The sequence below is a fragment of the Dipteris shenzhenensis genome, chromosome 6 (genome assembly GCF_047967505.1).
Source record: "Dipteris shenzhenensis isolate YYH24624 ecotype China chromosome 6, Dip_SZ_1.0, whole genome shotgun sequence".
Taxonomy (NCBI): Eukaryota; Viridiplantae; Streptophyta; class Polypodiopsida; order Gleicheniales; family Dipteridaceae; genus Dipteris; species Dipteris shenzhenensis.
The window spans coordinates 44,243,119-44,257,352 of record NC_141601.1 but is presented as its reverse complement, the minus strand read 5'-3'; the positions used below and the strand labels follow the sequence as shown (position 1 = coordinate 44,257,352).

At 41.0% G+C, this 14,234-nt stretch overlaps 1 protein-coding gene across 1 annotated transcript; it reads left to right on the top strand.

Annotated features, from left to right (window-relative positions):
* The first annotated feature begins 3,814 nt into the window (after positions 1–3,814).
* On the top strand, positions 3,815–6,370 carry LOC147901214 (cyclin-D2-2-like). The gene is made up of 6 exons (XM_087376278.1): positions 3,815–4,631; positions 4,762–4,848; positions 4,944–5,042; positions 5,130–5,331; positions 5,446–5,576; positions 5,684–6,370. Exons 1-6 carry the CDS (start codon positions 4,362–4,364, stop codon positions 5,957–5,959), a joined length of 1,065 nt encoding a protein of 354 aa, XP_087232404.1. The 5' UTR covers positions 3,815–4,361; the 3' UTR covers positions 5,960–6,370.
* Positions 6,371–14,234: the final 7,864 nt, after the last annotated feature.

Genomic DNA, 14,234 nt, shown 5'->3' with positions numbered 1-14,234 from the left:
GCAGATTGAGCAGAATACGCTCCGGAATCCTAGTCAGGAGAGTACGAAACTACGAATAAAACACTCGCAATGGCACCGCCAGAGCGATTAAATGCGGGGCTTCTCCTGCGGTACAAAATGAGCTAGAGAAGCCAAAATATGAATGCTGCATCCGAGATGGACAGATTACGAAGCGCTCGAGCTAAGTACGGAGGCTGCAGATCAGAAGAAGAAGCATAGTTTCAAGTTTCAACTTTCAAATTTTAACTTTAACTGGATGAAGGATCAGAACTGCAACAGTGCAACTTCACTGCCAACGCAGAAGAATGAATGAAAGCTGGGGAGATTGGAATGTGGCCGTTGAACGTTGAAAACGGAACGAGGAAAGGCCAAAGGAGATTAATGGCGATGCCGGGCGTGCTACCGGGCGTGCTATTGTCGTTACAGATGGCGTGATTAGAGAGATAATAGGAGGCTTAAAACAGGCATGTTTAAGTGTTAATCCAGACGGCGTGTCTTTGGCTGTCATGTACAAAAGTGGCCGGGAATATAGCGGCGGCGAGCGTTTACTGGCCAATTTGGCCCCCCTTCCCCCCGAAGTTGCTGGATTCGTGCGCCGCTAAATCTGGCCATGCATCGCCACAAATTTAGATTTCAACAGCGTGGCTTCAACCTTCCGTGGTATTCTACATTGCCACGTGGCATACCTATTAGAGGTGGTTCTCGCGTTCGCATATTTGCCAAGATATATATGTTTGTGTAGAGCAGGCTCCCCTTCATTTACCCAGGACAAAAAACGGGCATATATGTGCTCGGTTCTTGTAGAGCCAAAACTTCGCTCTTCGAGTCAGCATTATGGGGCTACACTTGACTGTAGCTCTCTGATTTGGTGTTGGATTACCCAACCGCCAAAATTTATTACTATTGCCGTCCCTCATAGCATTTTCTCTGGCCTGGCCCATCGTGGGAACCACCTCTTACAAACTCACTTTAACCTTGCTCTAACTAAGAGCATGATGACACGTAGATCAAGATAACCCATAGGAGCTTGAAAAATGGCTTGGCTTCTAAGGCCACGCATGCAATAAGGGTGGGCTAAGCACTCTCAAGACATGCCTATCCCTCATCAATCAATTCGATCTTTCACCTTCAGGTCAACACGCTCTAACGTTGCTAAGATGATATGCACCGATTCTCCCTCCCCTTTCCGAAGCATGGGCATGATGTGCAACCATTCTAAGCTCTAGATGATCATGCTCTAATCTTGCACTTGGCCTCATGAATGTTTTGTCCTTTTCCACCTTGTGGGGCAAGATTGGAGTCTAGCCTCATGAATTCTTCTGCTCATTCCACCTTCTTGCCAAGAGTTGCATTCCTTGCATACGCATAGATATATGTCTCAATGTTTTAGTTTTCTTTAACAAATCTCATTTTTTGACGGAAAAACCATTTTGCCTTTAACATTTAGAGGATTATTCTCATGTATTGTGCAAGGAGCCTCACCTAGCAATTAGCATTAGCATTAGCATTGGTCTTTTAAAGAATGTTCTCCCACACTAAGCAAGAAGCCTCACCTACAAAAAAGCGATATCCAACGATTATTGGCTCGTTATTCTTAGTCATAGCTATATGGGGTGCTATCATGTCAAAATCCTATTGCACCGATCTTTTGCAAACATGGAACAAAATCACTCTAAGATAGCGAGCCTTCTCATTATTCGCACTTCGAGTTATGGGGCACTATCATGCCACAATCCTATTGCGACGATTTTCTCGCAAAAATGGAGCAAAATCACTCTACGATAGCCCTTCCTGTTGAGTAAAGGGTGGCAACTGCAATGTGGTTGCTATGTGTTCTCAAGCCGTCGAGCTAACCAAGATTTTCCATGTAGCTTCAAGCAAAGTGATGCTTTTCCTCTAATGCAATTTTTTAAAGCCCCAATTGATCATGCTCTTAGCAACTGCTTTGGCAGACGGGTGACGATAGTGAGATCTTTTGTTTGTGAAGTTGTTTTACAAGATTTTGGTAGCCTATTTTCGAGAAATTACCATAATATAGTGGACAGAGGCATTTTTTGGGGATGTGTTTCAAAGGAATGTGCCATGGAGAAAGGCTTTTGGCTAGAATGGCCTTATTGTATGCTTTTTGGTGGTTTTTTTTTAAATTCAAGGAAATTTCATCGTGTGCCTTTTTGGGAGTTGTATGAACACATCAATGCATGGGAATTGGAAATGCAACTTGTGTGTGGGAGTGTGTTCGATAGAAGGTGTACTTGGGTGAGGTGACATGTCACATAGCTTGATTGGGGCTTGATTTTGTTTCGTGTCTTATGGTTCAAGGCTACTTGAACTAAGCGTAAGGTAACTATAATAAAGTACAATGAGGGAAACCTTGCCTGAATTGCATGTAGATGTATTACAATCTTAGTGATGGATGTTGGATGGATGATTGGTAGTTACTTGTGAATGATCAATGGGAGGACGTTTGTATATTTTGCTACGTAAAGGCTATTTGAAATTTGATGCTTTAGGGGTTGAAGCAAAATAATATGAATGCTTATGGGCATCCTTGACATAGAGAGAGAGAGAGAGAGAGAGAGAGAGAGAGAGAGAGAGATGATGAAGATCATGATGAGACCAAATTCTACCTCTGGGATCATCAAGTATTGATTCTAGTGTGAGAGTAGAAGCCTTTTTGGTTATTAGTGTTACCTTGTGGGCATTCTTTATAAGAGAGAGAGAGAGAGAGAGATGAGAAGATAATGAAGATGATGATGAGACAAATTCTACCTATGGAACCATCAAGAATTGATTGTAGTGTGAGAGTAGAAGCCTTTTTGGTTATTAGTGTTGCCATGAAGTCTGGTAGTTTCCATAAGTGGGGAAATAGATGCAGCCTTCGCATTTCCTTAGTGATTGAAATCAATGCTGTTAGGGGGGGGTGTCTATAAAGTAGCAACTAACAAAAAAAAGCAAGGAAAAATACTTTGAGAACATAGAAAACACACTTGGGAAAATCACACGAGACATTTCCAACTAGAGAATCTCCTTTCCCCAAGAGGGAGAGGGCTAAAAGACGAGTAGTGGCACCATGTCTCAAGACTTAGTGAAACACAAGGGGAGTGAGAATGAAAGCAAAGCATTCAAGGGCACACGAGGAGAGCTACAAGGACCTTGAATGTCTAAACAGGTGGCAACTTCTACATCAAAGAGTGTAAAAAACAAGGCGTGAAGGGGCCAAGGAAGGCAACCAACCAACCAACCAACCAAACGCGTCATGGGGACCGTGAGAAAATATATATAGAAAGGGCCATTTATCTATCCAGAACTAGTGCTTCCGGGGCAGAAACTCTGCTATAAAGAAAACAGAAAAGGGATGGATTGCTCCTGGGTTCTAGTGATGGGAATCAAAGAGTGCCCCCATGATCCATCTATCTCTCTCATTCTTGTGTGTGTGTGCAGTCACTTGTTGGCATTCAATAATCCTGTTGGGCTCAACAGTCTGTGCCGTTGCAATTGGCCCCCTCATCAGCATCGTCTCCTGACACGGCAAGTGCTCCTTCTCTGCCAGATTTTCACTTCCGAGGATGGAGATGATGAGCTAAAACGAGCTCAGCCCACTATACTAGTACTTCATTAGAAGGAGCTTAGTTTACTTGACAGTTCATTGTTCACAGCGTTCACACTTAAATTCCAAGCGTAACTAAGTGTTGACAGTGTCCACACTTAAATCCAATGTCCCTGGCAGCAACGTTCACACTTAAATTCCAAGCTGCAGCTCCCCCCTCCATAGCCACTCGAAGTCTCAAGCAACCTCCAAGCATAGCCACTTGAGCTGAACTGAGCTAGAGCTTTATCTAGCGGCCATAGTCTCTTTGAGATAGAGCTTCATCTAGCTGCTCCTCCATAGCCACTCGAGCTGAGCTATAGAGCATCATCTAGCTGCAGAGGAGCTAGAGCTTCATCTATATAGCTGCTCCTCCATAGCCTCTTGAGCTTCATCTAGCTGCTCCGCCATAGCCACTTGAGCTCAGCTCAGTTCAGCTACACTTCATCTCGCCAGTTACAGCTAACTCCTCCATCCATCCTCCTTTTTCCCTGTCATTATTAACTCCTCCTAAAACTAACTTCTCCTCTCTCAAAGTTGTTCCTCCCCATCATCCTTCTCTCAGTACCCACGTAGTTGCCTTCCCATTCATTGCTTCCCCACCCCCTCCTCCTATATACCCCTCCCTCCACCTCCCCTCCCCTTGCTTAGCCTCCCTCCCCTCCCCTAGGCCTTCACACCTTTCCTCCCCATCACCTCCCTCGAATTAAGAAGGTTTCTCTCACCTGCTCCTTCCCTTCCACCCCTCTCCAGCCGCACCTCTCCTTTACTCCCCATGGATCTTCTTTGCGGAGAGGAAATCAGTTGGAGCCCCTGGAGAATCCTTCGGCCGCCCTGCGATGAAAGCCCTTCCCCTAATGAATCTCCCAGTAATTGCAGCCACGATTTCTTCACTAACTCCTTTGTAACTATCGAGGAGGATGAAGTAGATCTTCTGCTAGAGAAAGAAGCCCAATACTTGCCGCACGACCATTACTTAGCTGAGTTGCGATTATCAAGCTCCATATGCGATGCAAGGTCTAGAGCAATCCGGTGGCTAGTAGAGGTAAGAAGATTCCAGCTTTAAATTAACCATGGGTGCTACATTCAGATGATTAGTACCCCGAACATTCTTGCATCTCGCACATCATTGTTGATACGCCAATTAATTCCAACCTTGTGCCCTGTCTCCTCAGACTCAAAGCAGCTTCAATTTTAGCAGCGTGACGATTGCATTGGCTGTTAATTACCTCGATCGCTACCTGGCCAGGAATCTTTCCAAGGTAGTACCATCGTGCCGTGCAGAATGTTACATGTCAATCCTCTACTGTAGTCGGAATATACATGTAATAACGATTCCACGTTCATTACTTTGCAGGTATGGACAACGTGGATGCTTGAATTACTATCGGTCGCTTGCCTTTCCATAGCTGCAAAAATGGAGGAGGTTGTGGTTCCCCAGCTTGTTGATTTACAGGTATAAACGTTAATTTCAAACATCTCAAGCCAGCTGAAGGCTCTAGGTTTTTTCCGGATGCTAACATGCAATTTCATTTTACTGCAGATTGGTGCTATGGAGAACGCGTTTGACTCAGCAACCGTCCAACGGATGGAAATGATAGTCCTGAGCACGCTGGAGTGGAAGCTCAGATCGGTCACAGCCTTCTCGTTTGTAGAATTGGCATTGTACGGATTGAACGTAAACGAGAATCTGCAACGAACTCTATTCGCGCGAACATCCGAGCTGATTATCGGAGCTCTTATAGGTTAGGAATATTGCACCAATGCTCCTTGCTGGTGTATCGCATCGATGACCTTGCTCCAACGCGCGCTGTGCCAGTCCATCCTGAATTGAAAATTTTAAATTTTTCCTTTCACAGAAGCCAAGTTTCTCGACTTTCGTCCGTCCGTGCTTGCCGCCACGGCAATGTACTGTGCGTTGGAAGAATTCGTTCCCTCGCAGGTGGAGAATCTAAAAGCAACTGCAGCGAAAACTATATTTCAAAATGACGTGAGTCTTACCCAAGCATGTTACTAGTGATCACAGTTCAAGGTAGTCTTGTGCCCGTCGACTGAAATAACATTGCACTAAATTGTTTTGGTGTTCCACTACTACAGGAGAGGTTTTCGTGCTGTCATAAGTTGTTGGAGGAACTGGTTATAGATCCGATGCCCGGTACCTCAACCCCATCATCAAAATTGCCACTCAGTCCCGTCACTACGGTTGAAGCTACGACGCCGGAGGAGAAATCAGACGATATCTGCGGAGGTTTCACGAGATATGTCGTGGATTCTATGTACCAATCAAGTAGCGGCAGCGACTCAGACGCTAGCTATCTCTGTGTTTGCACGTACACAGCTGCAAGGAAAAGAAAATGGGAAATGGAGATTTAGATCATGTTACCAACGGGAGCGCTTGCACCTCGATGAGGCTGATGGGCAAATTTTGTGCATAGGGAGATCAAACAGTGATGCTTCAAAAGTCTAATTGGAACAGAACGGGACCCATTCCGAACTCCCTAAACCCATGTAAAAAGTATGTCGGATCTGGGATGCAGATCGCGCTAGCATCTGCATACGATAAACCCGAATTCTGTCGAATGCGTCACAGAAATATCTGCGAAGTTTTCCTGCGCTTAAATGGCAGGAAGCCTGTCATACAACTTAGTTTTGCATCAATGCAGTCTTTTTACTTAAGCGGCACGCTGATTAATTAAGCGAAGAGCTAGTAAGCTACCCGGCTTGTTGACTGCATGAAGCGATGGTAGAAAGCTTGTAAACGAGCTGCGGTGGTAGCTAATTCGGGGACTTCCTTCTTTGAGGAAAGATTTCATGTATTGTCGTTACGACAAGTATTCAAAATGGAGTCCAAATTCTTTCGTCTGAGTCTTCTGTTCGCAGCGTCGTTAACGCGTCGTTGAAGTGCTTATGATAATCGCAGCTGTTTTAAACGAAAGTATAAATGTATGTATATCCATGGAGGACATATATGGATGTGCAAAATTCAACTAATCCAAACTATTCCATAGCCAAAACGAGTTGGAAACAGGTTGTCAATTGCGAGTGCCGAGTTCGCAAACTTTTGAAGGGACAGGAAAGAAAGGGAAGCAGGAGCGGACTGACCTCAGTGGCAAGTACAGGCTTGGGCACGTATTTTAAGGGAGGATCCGTGAGCAGCGAAGAATTCTAGATAAGATTTTGCCGGTGAGCAGGAAAACCAACAAAGCCGATGATGTAGACCATCGTTTCTCACATTGAATTTGCGATGCGCGAATGGGAAGCGTTAATACTGAGACTGAGAAGATCTGAATCCTCGTTGGGCGCAGCACTGCGCATTGAATTGGTCTAATCTTTGGGAGAAGAGCGGAAATGAAGTACTGGTGATTCTTGATTACAGTAATGTCTCTCTGAACTTTGAAGGTGTTGGATCGCGATGAGCGCTGTTATTAATACTCCAAAACTGAAGCCCCGTTCGTTGTCAACTTCGAAGCCTTCTTTCCGGCATCATTTTTATCAACCCATTGGAACTTGGCACTAGGAAAACACATTATTGTTCACAAAACAACACATCACAACACTTGGATTTCAAATTTTTTGAAGTACAGCATTTGTAGATTTTTTGCCTAAATTTAAAAGATTTTACACACTTCACGAAATATTTTTACTTGTGAAAATGAAGATTCTTGCCTCCTCCTTCCCTCTAGTGAGCAAGTCTAAAGAGTGCGGCCACATGCAATGCCAAAATGAGAGAACGTAGATTCTGAGTTCAGGAGTCTCGCCACATGCACTGATCATCCTTTTAAATTTTGCCTTGATGGCCATCTAGTTTGGGAATAGCAATATGGAGGGTGAACAGAGGTGGCATAAACCCCCCGTTATGAGACCTTGTAAGTTGCATCGATCAGTATGCCTTGCAAGTTTCCTTCCCACACCCACAGCCGTTTCTTGATCATGTGGCCAGGAGCTCAAATTCTTTGTCAATTTGAAAACGGAGCTGCTCGAGCTATTACTAAAGGTTTTGGTGGATTTTAGCGGTCCATGTGGTCGTGCTCTAAGCATGTTGCTAGATTTATAGGGTACGTCCTTATATTTTTCCACAAACATATAAGCTTATATGATTCAACCACAATTGAAATCATATTTATTTTAAACTTGATATGACGATGGTGACTTTGTTGCTTGAACCAAATCTCACCATTGCACATTTTTCGAAGATTCTTTGGTATGTGTTTTTACTTTCTTCCAAAGTCTAAGCTTGGTCTAATTACTCTCTAATTATGACATTTTCTTCTTAACTATTAAGCCATGCATTGAGTCTTAAATAGCGCTTGACAATCTAGATTGAGTAACCCCCATGGTTGCACATAGTTTTGGCCTCAATCAATTTGGATTCTCTTATAGGGGCCACTCTCAACTTAATAACTCTCCTAATGGTATGCTATCAATGTTGAATTCCTAGTGATAACTTTTGAATATCAAGTTGGGAGGAAGGGGGATTTATCCTGTAGCACTTGGTGAAGGAAAATGATATAATTGACCAAATAATGGCGGCAACCAAGTCAATTGATTTATATTCTTCCATAGTGAGGCTTCCTAATATACCCTCCAAGAATAGATCATTGTTCCACTTGACACAAGTTGTCCCGGCAACCAAGTCAATTGATTTATATTCTTCCATAGTGAGGCTTCCTAATATACCCTCCAAGAATAGATCATTGTTCCACTTGACACAAGTTGTCCCTCATAAGTAGTCAAAATTGCATGTCTAAGTATGGAATTGCAACAAAAATGGATCTTATATCTGCTCATTTTCACGTGGCTATAAAGTTTTGTGTGCATTGGATACCAATTGGAATAGTGGGAGGAAGGGGGATTTATCACATAGCACTTGGTGAAGTGGCATCAACCAAGTCAATTGATTTATATTCTTCGATAGTGAGGCTTCCTAATATACCCTCTAAGAATCAATCATTGTTCCACTTGACGAATTATTGCTAGTAAGTAGTCAAAATTGCATGTTTGAGTATGGAATTGGAACAAAAATGGATCTTATATTTGGTCATTTTCATGTGACTATAAAGTTTCATGTGCATTGGACACCAATTGGAATAGTGGGCAATCAAAATGGTCCATTTTTGTACATGTGGGTGCCTCTATGTAGAAAAGATAAGCATAGGTGGATCATTCCTGCATGTCTAAATGTAATTTGAATCACACGTTGCACAACTCATTCATTGGTCATTTGAATGTATTTGTAAGGTCTCATGCACATTAGACACCGATTGGAAGGGGACAGGGAATCAAAGTGGCCCATTTTTCTATGTGCGGGTGCCTCCATATAAGAAAAAGGTAGAATGTTGCCAAACATCCAAGTATCTGATTATTACCAAACTTGCAAACTCTTATTTCTAATGATTTAGATTCTCTTGCAAAGTTTCATGTGCATAAAAAAATGGAACGGTGGGAAATCAGAATGGCCCATTTTGTACGTGTCAACACCACCATGCAGGAAACACATGCATCTGTAGACCATAACCACAATGTCAAAGTATCCAACTGGATGTAAATTTGTATGGCTCTTATTGATAGTAAATTTCATGAGTTTTCAAAGTTTCACGTATATTAAACAATGATTGGAAGGAAAGGAAACCAAAATGCCCAATTCTTGCACATGCAGGTGCATATATGTACAAAAATTATGCATTGGTCAACCGTTGTTGCATATTAAAGCATCAGCTTGGTACCAAAGTTCATAAAAATATTATTCATAATCACTTACATTTGCTTACATAGTCTCATTGGCATTAGACATCGATTGGAAGGGTGGGAAGTCAAAATGCCCAACTTTTTTATGTAGCAGGGAGAGAGGAGGCCCTAGGTGTAAGAAAAATACACATTGGTCAATTATTGCTGCATATCCTAGTTGTTAGAATTATTAATATATTCTAGGAAGTGGCCAATGTAATGTAATAAGTGAGTTAGGGGCACTTTTCCCTCTTAGAGGTTTTCCCCCTAACCACAGTCTAATCTCTAACACGGTTAGTGATTAGATAGGGTCTTGTCACTCAGACAAAACCCTTATCTCTATCCTTGTACACACACTTCATTCACTTTAGTTCAGTTAACATTTGGGAGTGAACTATGTTCAGCTCACTCCATCTTGCTTTCAGGTCATTTGCCCTCTTTTGTATGCAATTTCCCACAAGAAATTGGGGGATTTGCATTTGGGTTGCAATTTTGCAGGAAAAAGAGCATTTTGGAAGTTTGTAGTTCTGGACTCGGTACGAGTCAATTTGCAAACTTTTGCCACTTTTTGCAGATTCTATTTGCAGATTTTTAGGCATTCAACAGAGCATTGAAGTGCATTTTGAGCCTTTGATAGTTGTGGACAGTATTTGTCACTGTGGGCAGATTTTCTTTGCAGATTTTACTTGTGCATTTTACATCCCACGAAGGGATTTTACTTGGTCAGTTTGCTGTGTTTTTTAGATTATTTGGTGAAAATGGTTCAGAACAACCCCCAGGAGGATAAGCTGGATGGCACCAACTACTCCTTGTGGAGTTTCATGGTTCGCAATATCTTGGTTGGCAGACATCTTTGGGATTATGTCAATGGAGATGAAGCAAGACCAGATACAATGGCTACACCTATCACTCCTACAGCTGCAAGCAGGGGTAGAGGTACAAATGCAGCACAAGTAGTTAGAGCACCTGCTCTAGGAGCTCCCACAGTAGAACAGAATAGATGGGACTCTAGAGATGCACAAGCTCTTTCAGTAATTTCTCTTTCTGTCAAGAGGTTCATTATACCTCACATTCAGTCATGCAAGACATCTATGGTAGCTTGGGAGATACTAGAGAGTATGTTTGCAGCAAGAAATGATAAGATAAGCAGAAAAAGAAGGGCATCTGCTATTATTGCAAGAAGCTAGGTCATTATATAGGAGAATGCAAGAAGCGCATAGCCAAAGAGAAGAAAAGGGATTCCAGTATGGCTGTGTCAGATGCATCAACTCCACATTCTCATGATGGGGGAGATGTTGCAACCAACTTTGTGGAAGAGCACTATGCCTTTCTATCTTGCACTTCAGATGTTTCAGTGGTTAGTTTAGATGCTACAGCCACTAATGATGATGACCCATATGCTTTTTTGACTTGCAACTATGATCCTTCAAAGGATGCATGCTCGTTCAGTGTCAGTGAGACACTGAATACTTGGTATTTTGATAGCGGTGCTTCAAAGCACATCACTTCCAAGAAGAGTCTGTTTGTATCTCTGCATCCTCCACTCACCAAAAAGAAGGTGACTTATGCGAATAATTCTTCTTATTCAGTGTGTGATATCTACGGTCCAAACTATCCAATAATATTAGTAAAAAAATGTGCATACCTATTCATCATGATGAGGTAGCACAAATATATCTAATAAGGTCATCCCAAAATTTGGCTGATAAGTTGAATCTATGGCCAAAAAACCATTCGAATCTTTGTTTAATCCCCTCCACTCAAAACTTTGAACCATTTCACATCCACAAATGTGTTCGCTTCTAAAAAGCTCACTTTCATAATAGCTTCTAATGGTTCCACCATAACTTAGCTCACTTTTCAATAAAAACATGTTCAATTATCAAAAGCTCAATTTCATGATAGCTTGTATGGTTCCTACATAATCCAACTCACTTTCCACTATTTGGGTATCCCTTGCACTAGCTCCCTCTCTTGGGAGAAGCTTGCCACGACTCCTCTGGGTTAAAGTGGCACTCATGTGACACATTACATTGAATAAAATATATTGAACATGAAATCAAAATAATAGTTAGTGTTTCAAAGAAATCAATGCTATTTTCAACTTCTCATCATTAGAACCATAAAAGGAGGAGACCATAATTTTTGTGAAGATCACAGCCCTTGATAATCTATCATTCCCTACTAGTCACAATTTGTCTCTTCTAATAGGCCTCTATAATTGCATTTTGGAGGCATGCAGTTTTGCATTTCTGGGTAATAGATATAAATCTTCTAGGTATGTAGCATCTCTATTGCTTCTTGTAAAAGCTTTTCTTCCTTTCATTTTCTTTTTGCCTCTTCGTATCTTTTGATCCATTCCTCCATCTACTCGTAGTTTTAAAGAAAAAATGTGTTCACCTTTAACTCCATTACAACACTCACTTTCTTCACATGCATTTCCCTTGCGCCATGTTTCCTTCAACTTTTCAATCATCCCTATCAACCCAAAGTTGAGCTACTAAGGGATTCCATTGCATGAGGCACTCTGTGACATGAAACATTGATTCTTGTACCAACAAACCTTTTAACATTGTACCTTCTAGGTATGCCTTTTGCTTCACAAACCCTTTCAACACTTTCATGAAATGCTCAAGAAGAACATCTATCGACTCTACACATTTTTTGTGTATGCCAAGCGATCCACTAGATGGACAACTAGATGTGGCTGGGTAACTTTAGGCATCATTGGGTGGTACCATTTTTTTGTTTTTTAGGTGGAAATAAGAAAACTACTTGTAGGATAATTATTGTTTTAAACTTGTGTGACTTAAAGTCTTAAAACTACTTTATGGATAGAACTCTTAAAAAGTCCTAAGTATATTTAATAACAATTTATCTACTACTCTTACAATTAATGATATTGTTTGCCACCAAAAGTAGAGTCTATGACTCTAATTTTTGGTACCACCTAATCATGCTTTTACCTAGCTGAATATTCAGGATGCCTATTGCAAATGCTTCCTCCATCAAACATACTACTCCGATGTCTTGCATTGACATGATTGATGGATTTGCAATAATGTTTGATGACATGCACCTAAAATATCCTCAAGATATTCAAAAATGCAATTATGTATATGGAAGGAAACAAATTCACTTCAATGGTGGAGCATGATTTTTGGATGCACACCTCACAAAATTGCAAAGCTTGTTGATGGCACTCTTCCTCTCTTAAGCAACCTTGAAGTGCTATTGGAAACACATATTGTTGCAAAGACAATGTATTAATATATATACAATGGATATTATTTAGATGTGCTTATGCCATGATAATATGAAATGCACCAAGTAGATTATAACTGGCCAGAGTTTAAAGATGAATCTCACCATTTACATCTTGGAATGGCTATGGATTGTGTAAATCCCTTTGGATGCCAATCCACATCTCGGTCTACATGGCCAGTGATAGTTGTAAACTGCAATATTCCTTTGTGGCTTACTATAAAGAAAGGACATCTCATGCCAACCCTAATAGTTCCAAGCAAGCATAAGGTGAAGATTGCACCATTGGTGGATTAGCTTCAAACTTTATGGCATGGCACTCAAGTGTATGTTATCTCATGACCCATCGATGAAAGAGACCAATAATATAGGGGAATTTGTTGTGGACCATAAACTCTCCTAGGTTGCATGATTGTATAGATCTAAAAGTGCAAAGACACTATGCTTGCCTATTTTGTGAACATAGTTTGCAGAGTTTCTAATCTGCACATCTTGGAACATTGGTGTACAAAATCCTAAAAATATCTTCATATGGATCATCCCTACCATGTCCATGGTTCATTTGATGAGCTTGATATGATAGAAGCACCTTCAATGATGAATGTAGAGGATTGGTGGCATGATCCCAACATGCCAACACCTTCACATGGCATGGAAAGGATTTCTATTTTCTACACCCCTCCTTATTGGAAACATTTAAAAGTAAAATATCTTTTGGATCTGATATACTTATTAAAAAATGTTTCTAAAAGCCTATAATAGCATACGGTAGGAGAAACTGAGAATTGGAAGCAAGAGCGGACTTGGGGTCATTGGAGTAAAGAGGATAATGTGGCCAATAGAGGTGAATGGAAAAGTGAAGTTGCCAAAGGCACCATGCGTATTTACTCCAATCGAAGATAGGTGTGATTGTGAGCATGAAAAACCCAACAAGGTACATGCATTCTTTAAAAGATGCTCCTAGTATTGGCAAAAGACTAACTAGTCTAAAGTCAGAAGAGTAACTGCTCTAAAGTCAGAAGATGCTTTTACTATTGAAAAAAGACTAACTAGTCTAAAGTCACACGATTGACACAAGATGTGATCCATCAATAATCAATAGTTATATAAATGCTTGCAAGTATAACATCTCTTTTTAAAGAGTCTAATGACTTCACTTGCCTTTGAATTTTTATGTTAGAGCATGGTTGGGCATGCTCTTTACAATAATCATGTGCTTAGTCAAATGAGCTTTAAATATAATCACCTTAGTTTATCATCATTATCATGTGTTGTTGGATGTGGTTTGCACCCCTAGGAGCTATAACTTTTCTTTAAGTTATGGATATACAATGGGCTAAGAAATTGAGTTAGACCATAGAAATTCCTATCTCTATTAGTTTCTATGATTAAAATATATACAAGGGCCCATTATTATCAAAGACATTTTAGAACTAGACACATTATTATCCTATGGTTCCATGTGCCATTAGTCACTTAAACCTCACAAGCTTTGCATAGGGAAGTAACCATATAGAGTGGACTAAGTTTTTGCCTCATGAATGCCACACACATTGTGGCATGTGCAATGCCCCACCATTGGAATTCATTTAGCCATTAAAAACCTTTTACTGATTATGCCATATTACAAGTGAAGCATGAAAATTTTTATAGGTAAGAT

Excerpts from the sequence above, each read along its gene's own strand:
- LOC147901214 (XM_087376278.1), top strand. The coding sequence starts at position 4,362 with ATGGATCTTCTTTGCGGAGAGGAAATCAGTTGGAGCCCCTGGAGAATC. Across the intron at positions 4,849-4,943 it reads TGGCCAGGAATCTTTCCAAG|GTATGGACAACGTGGATGCT; the intron begins GTAGTACCATCG and ends ATTACTTTGCAG. Across the intron at positions 5,332-5,445 it reads GATTATCGGAGCTCTTATAG|AAGCCAAGTTTCTCGACTTT; the intron begins GTTAGGAATATT and ends TTCCTTTCACAG.